General features: G+C 40.0%; 1 protein-coding gene across 1 annotated transcript in view; it reads right to left on the bottom strand.

Annotated features, from left to right (window-relative positions):
* Window positions 1-7,087, bottom strand: part of SNAP91 (synaptosome associated protein 91) — a 68,897-nt gene that overhangs the window by 39,843 nt on the left and 21,967 nt on the right. Inside the window, 4 exon segments of the mRNA XM_035903892.1 lie at window positions 999-1,105; window positions 2,566-2,677; window positions 3,921-4,014; window positions 5,899-6,001. Coding sequence (XP_035759785.1) covers window positions 999-1,105; window positions 2,566-2,677; window positions 3,921-4,014; window positions 5,899-6,001 — 416 coding nt within the window.

Here is a 7,087-nt window from a genome sequence, read left to right as displayed (position 1 = left end):
AGTACCCAGATACCTGACTATCCCAATGAAGTTCTCTGAAATTCAGCCAGTGAGCAAATCCTAGAAGACATCACTTAAAAGGAATGCTAAAGCTCAAGTCACTTCGTTGTTCTGCCCTTCTTTCCTAGCATTGCAAACACAGCAAGATGAGGTCTAAGCCTGCAATCTTCTATTACTTGTCCTGTTGCTTCACTATGGCTCGTCAAAGTGCCTGTTGGCTTAGCTTTTGCAGAAGAACAAGCTCCACTGCACCTTGTAATCCTGAAGTACAGTCACTATAATCCCCGTCCTGCAAAGCTGACCTATAGGTGTCTAAAGTACTTCACTCCCTCAAGTTTAACATTCATATCGGACCTTACATGCCATTCAGGAGGCTAGCAGGCTCCTTCATAAATTGTTAAGTAAATTAGTAAAGAAACAACCTTTTTATTCAGCTCATTACTGCTGTCCATTATAATGAAGCATGAAACATGGAAAATGTGCATCTTGTGCCAAGGAGCAGACTACTACAAATGAGAGCCCAGCAAAAGAGTTAATTAGCCATGTAATATTTGTATTATCCACATAAGAGGATGATAACAAGGAATAAACCCAGGAAAATCTCACATTCCAGTTAACTTGTAGTTGGCTGCAAAGACTTGAAAAGCAGACTTCTAAAATCATTATGCTTTTATTCCTAATTGCTCTATCTTCCTCTAACGTTCAACCCTGCCCGGAAGCATGCATTTATTACAGCATTTCTAAAAAATGATTGAAGTCATGTCATCTGTTACATTACCAGGGAAGTTGCGGCTGGCTGCACAGTAGAGACGTGGACATCCTAAGCAGGGCTTAACTACTTCAAGAAGCGCTGAACAAGCAGATCCAGGAACTATACTACCTCACATTTATACACAGTGAGTCAGATGCTTAACAAGTGCGATTAATATTTTATATCAGTGCTAAAAAATTCACAAAATACTTAAGTGCCAGACTCCAGAAGACTGGAAGTCACTTACCTCTGCAACTTTAAGAAACTCTGATACTCTGGTCATTCGAGTAAGAAATCGTTTGTAGATTTCAAGAGCATCTTTACATTGTCCCTTTTTCATTTCAAAAAATTTCTCTAGAGAAATAATTTGGCAAATTTCAGTTAAGATATCTTACATTAGGCCTGCATTCATCAGCAACTCTAGTTTTCAGGAAAGTCATGTTTCAAGAATATTGTACCCCATCAACATTTTTCTACTTGGACACTAATCTAGTGGTGTTCCTAGTCCTTAGTAGAGTTTAGAAGTTGGACTTGCTGAGTCGCTCAAGAATTATATAGACCATAAAATTGCACCCGAACCAGCCATAGCATTGTGTGTGCGTGTGTGTAAACCAGGTTTTTAAAGGTAAACAGTAAGCAGGTGAAGTAGCTACCCACTTAAAATTCAAAGTAATTAAGGATATTTAAACATGTATTAATATATGTTCTCTCCCAAGTTGTCTTCACTCCAAAGAATAGTACTTTTTTCACTTCAGTAGCTCTCTAAAGTTGGTTCGTGTCCTTTATCAAGCACAACTACCACATATTTCAACCTGAATTTATGCTTTAAGTAGCAGTAGACAGCAAAATATCAATCCATCTGTTATGCCCAACACATTTGTATCTGCTCCATAAGCTTCCCAGGCCTATAGTTTCAGGCAAAATACCTGGGGACTTACATTTATGAAACCATCAGAAAGCATTGCAACATGGATTAAAAAAAGCTTTCTGAGCTTTACAGCTCAGGAACATCTTTTTGCCTGTTCAGCCTCTGTAACCTCTCTGTTTCTTCCTGTTGCAGTTGCAGCTGGAGTTTTAGGCCAGTCATGCTCCTCAAGCAATCTCAGTTTTTAGCTGTCCTTATAGACCAGCTGAAGTGCTCACAAGTTTTAATAGTCAAAGCTAATTTTCTGTGGGGTCAGTTATGTTTCCTGCAGTTTACCAGGCAGCTCCTGGTTTTAGACTCCATAACAAAACCTTTGGCAGGAACAGCTTAAGGTACGTTAAGCTGGTGATCACGCCAAGCTGTCTGAGCTTCAGAACGTGCCCACAGCCTCCTATAGACTTTGCAGGCTGACAGTAGGTAGGGCTCTTGAGGGGATCCAGCTTTGGCAGTCACACTTTCAGACAGATCAGGAATGTTATTCAGGGGTGTATTACTCCACATAAGGCTATCACATAGCATATGTAACAGAATAATCTGGGCATCTTAAAAATGCAATCAAATAGCAAAAGTTGCTTTGCTAACCCTGCAGTACATACTATGGAAGCTCACACAGCACTGTACATTTCTTTAGGCACAGAAATGCTCAGTACCTTTAAGTAGGCTTCTCTAGGATTTTAAGGGCATAAGACAATACAGCCTGAGGTTGAACACTAATGTAAGAGGTTATGGCTTAAAGTTTTCTCTCACTTCAGAATAGAATAGTAAAGAGAAAGGTATTAAGTTTCAATGAAAATTAAGTAAAAAAAAACAAACCACAAAACTGAAGCAGGTCTGAAACTTGTTTTTCACTTGCTCATGGTATGCGAGATATAGACACCAGGTCACTTACCTAGTAAGTTAATAACCCCATCATTGTAGCAAGCAAAAAGTTTGATAAGATCTTTAAATAGAAGCATGAATGCAGCATTTATGACACCATTTGTCAGTTCATTTGGATGAACCTACAAAAAAAATACCAGTTATTTACAGCAGATCTACTGAATGCAATCAGTTTTAGCTTGCAGCAGGTATCTGATGCTGTTATAGAATCAAGCACTGAATACAAGCTTTCACACAAAGAAACCAAACAAAGGTTTCAGTTAGCAGATCAAGGATTGCCTTCTTCACCACTCCAAACCAATCCAGAGGAGTATCTCCATCAACACTAAACATCTTAGCCTAGAATCCTTCACCTATCACAGAGGTGGAAAGCAGAGATGCTATTAACAAAGCTTTAATGAAACTGGACAAAAGATGTCAGTTCACACAAGAGCTGAACAAAACCTCAGTAGTCTACTAGGTCATACAGTGGCATTAATGATGCCAAGACTCTTCCAGTTCTCCCATTAACTTGGGCAGAAAAGAAGCGCTTATTTATTAAAAAGATGTTTGTTTTATTAAAAAAAAATCTCCTCTTCCAAGGCCATTATCACAATTCCTATGCTGTTTAAGTAACGAAAACACATTAGCGAGACATGTATTTCTAAGGCCTTCCTCTGAAAGCTGTAGTGGGCTCTGCCTTCCATCTGGGACCGTGTCCTTCTGCCCACCAAGAATAGAACTTCAAGATGGTTTCCTTCAAAAGCCTCTTTGCAACATTACACTCTATCTCCTACAACAACTGACTCCTGGTTTTATCTTTAAGGCGGATAAGTAATCCCACCAACATTCATAACATTAGTACATTATAAATCCGTTGTAGACACTTATTTCTATGCATAGTCTAGATTAAAGTTTATCCAATCCAGCCTACAGCTGAAAACCAGATGAAGGTTTTGAGGAAGCCAAACAATGTACATGTGATATTTTAATAGCTTTTTCTCTCCCCCAAAAAGAAGTTGGTTGCCAAGAGACAGAAAAAGATTCTTCAGTCTCCTTGCTTCATCCATTTCTTCCCCTCACTGATGCAGAAGATGAAGCCCCCTGCTCCGAGTCAGCATTCCTCAAGAGCCCTCATTTCCCACACTGTTTCCCTACCCTCTCTACAAACAAAAAAACAAAAGGTAGAATCTGCACATTTTTAATATATAGGAAAGGGCCATCCTTTACCTCACTCTACCTCAGTGGGATACTGAAAAGAGGATTTTTTTCCCACATAATGGCACGATCAGTAAAGCATTACCTACAAGGTGAAGTGTTTTAATTACAATGCAGAATTTATAAGTCACTGCCCAGTGTTGATTCTGGGTCAGCTTCAATACATACATCAAATTCAAGTAGTGCATCAATTTGTTCCTGCAATATTGGCATACTCTTCAGTAGCTTTTCAGGAGCCATTGTTCTCATTACACCATCAGCTCTGCAAGAGGGAACACAGATTAGAAGCCATGGTGCTTCCCCTCTCCCTCTCCCCAAACTGATATGTTGCCTAAATTTAAGCTTAAAGCTGCTATAACCCATTTCAAACATTTGGAAGACTGTCTGGTTCTCCTGCTTCCCACAACATCACAAGAACTGGCATGGAAAATACCTCACCCAGCCACCCTGCCTGACAGCAGGCACAGAAGGGGATTGTCTTAAGAGTGATGAATACAGGAGATTGATCTCTTTATGGAAAGAAAACACTGAGAGTTTAAATAACTTGACAAGAAATACTGTCATAGAAGTACGTGGAGAACTAGTAGTCTTTGTGCATTAAGTTTTTTATGAATAACTAATGACAACTCATTGCTAAAAGTCATTTTCAATGACGTGTCTGCGGTCACTGGAGAGAAGAAACTCTATAGGTTGGGGGGGATTTTTCCCCATCAAGTGCCACAAGATGTGCATGCCAATTCGGTGACAATTTAAATCAGGACAATCTTTGCTTAGAGCTTCTTTCCTCGGTATTCCTGGGTACCAATTAATTCCATTACTCCTTCATAGCACTCCCACTGACTTTGACCTGCCTTATGAGTCCTGAACTGTTACTCCAATGGGATCACATGGCAGCCATGGATGTGTAGCATTCCTTAATTACCACTCATAGTCTAATATCAGTCTTCAGGCATGACCGTTTTAATCTCTGAATATCACAAACCTGCACAACCGCCATTATATATTGCCCCGTTCTGGCCACTGACAGGTATAGCATCTCCTCTTAGGGAATGCATACCACCACTTTTACTTATTTTATGCTATACTCTGAGGCAGCACCTTGTTTTGAGCACCAGAAATAACATGCCTAGAAAGCCTTTCCAGGAATAGAAGGATTACTAGCAAGTCAAACATGTTTATTTAGCATGAAGTGTTTGAAGGCACTAGGTGACAAAGGGAACTAAAGATGCTAGCACTACAGCAGCCTCCTGGATCAAAGCCCGCCTGAAATATCAATCCAACTAGCTACTAGTCTTCATGTCAAAAAAGTTCTTAATGATTCATATTCCAGGTAGGTTCAGGAGATAACTACTTTGGTCCCCACTGTGGGAATGCCATCCAGCTACGTGACAGTTTGAGAAGCAGGAGAGGAAAGCCTGGCAGCGATGCCTGCATGAACTGCTCAGAATCCCAAGCTGCAGAATACACCGGAACTTCCAGAGCAATCCTGTATGCAACTCATGATTAGCAGGAGCATCGTTGGCATGCAGTCAATTAAGCTGCACCTTCAGTGGGTGTTAAGCCATTTGCTGCGGTCTCTGTGCTTCAGGAGAGAATCTAGAGCCATTAAAGTCCCAGTTAGAGCAGTCAGAGACCAAAAAAATGTTCTGATAAATACCAATACATTACAACCCTGTTCTGTTCAATTTATAACTGTTTGCTCTGTTGCCTGCTAAGAACTTCAGGTGTTCACTTCAGTTTTCCTTTGTAATCAGTCATCTTTCTTATGGAAAGGGTCTGGAGCACAATGAAATATCCTAAATATAGTTTCAGAGTGTTTCCTTCTTCAAACCCTAAACACAGTCTCATTGCAGCACAATTTAATAAGAGTCATATTTAACACCTAGCACTTAAAGCTCCCAGTTCTGCAAGGCACCTTACTTTAGCCTTCAGTATTTGCCTGACTACCCACAGTCTTTCCTCTCCTCCTCGTGCAATTTTTAACCCATTACAAATACTTAAGAAACCCAACCATTTTGGTGTTTCATTGTGGCTAAACAAAGAACATAAGAACTACGTCAATGAGACACTATGATGCATAATGCCACGAACAAGATTTTCATGGGTCAGGCAACCCTGCCAGTTCACATATTTAAATTTTGCTTACCCTTTCTTCACTCTTGCAAAGTCAAATGCCATTTGTCTGTAGGAAAACGCTTTTTCATTCAAGTATCTACTATAACGCCTTATAAAGGTGGACATGTCATAACCTGCAAAGAAGTTACATGTTTTACATTTAATTTTCATGCTTGTTTGGAGGTTCTTTACTAAGCGATAATATACTGTCAATAGGCCCTAAGGTTATGTGATCTCTGTTGCACTAGACAGCCACACATACAGAAAAGGCAGCACAAGACATCTTCCAGCTTCCGAAGAAAAAGTGGTAGTGCTGCACCAAAACAATCTACCACTGTCCTCTGCTTCCACCAGATTCATCCAATGCACCAGTGGCATGGCTCCTGGGGAAACCTGCTAGCAGCTCCTACACAGTCATGGGGTAACATTACTCGACAGCAAAATTAGTTACCCCTCTATTAACGGGGAAAAATGTCAATTTAACAAAAAGTTTGTATTTAAGTGGTACGTGACTTCCAGGATAAAGATTGATTTCAACTTAAACGCTCATGCCATTTTACATATGTCAGTCCCTCCAACTCTTACATCAACCTTCAAAATTCCCCTGACTAGGTTTACCAGAAAAAAGAAATGATGACAGCATTCACAGAAATTAGTGCCTTCTTTGAACTGTTACACCAGAGATCTTCAAGGCACATGATACTGTACAAGAAGCCTGAAACTTCAGTGACCTTCAAGCCTGTAAAGACTTCTGAACAGTTTGTATTACAGTCTGTCCTTCAGGTATTTCATGCAAAGTTTCTTCCTCTAAGCTACAGAATTGTGTGCAGAAGGCAACTCACCCTCCTCCAGTACAAGCCCCTTTTTTGCTACCTTTGTTAAAATCCACTCCCTTTGACTTAGTCATTGACTGTATTTTTCCTTAATATCTCTCAACATTAAGTATCTCTGCCAACTCAGGCTTAACACTACCAACTCCAATGCCTCATTATCTATGACACGCTGTTGTATTATCTATGAAATGGCAATCCGAGTTTAAAGAAAGCGACAAAGAACACATTTAACAGCATTCACTGCTGCCAAATACCAGTATCTTTGAACATGCATAGCGTATTTTGCTCAGACAAACATAGTTTTACTATTTGTTTGGCTTTTTTCCTGCCCTGTGTTACCATTTCTGAAAGATGCTCAAGTCTCTTTGGTGTCACATGTCTCCACTG

The sequence above is a fragment of the Egretta garzetta genome, unplaced genomic scaffold (assembly GCF_000687185.1).
Source record: "Egretta garzetta isolate BGI_Z169 unplaced genomic scaffold, ASM68718v1 scaffold430, whole genome shotgun sequence".
In the NCBI taxonomy this organism is placed as follows: Eukaryota; Metazoa; Chordata; class Aves; order Pelecaniformes; family Ardeidae; genus Egretta; species Egretta garzetta.
The sequence above is the reverse complement of the archived record's forward strand: the minus strand, read 5'-3'. Positions and strand labels throughout refer to the sequence as shown.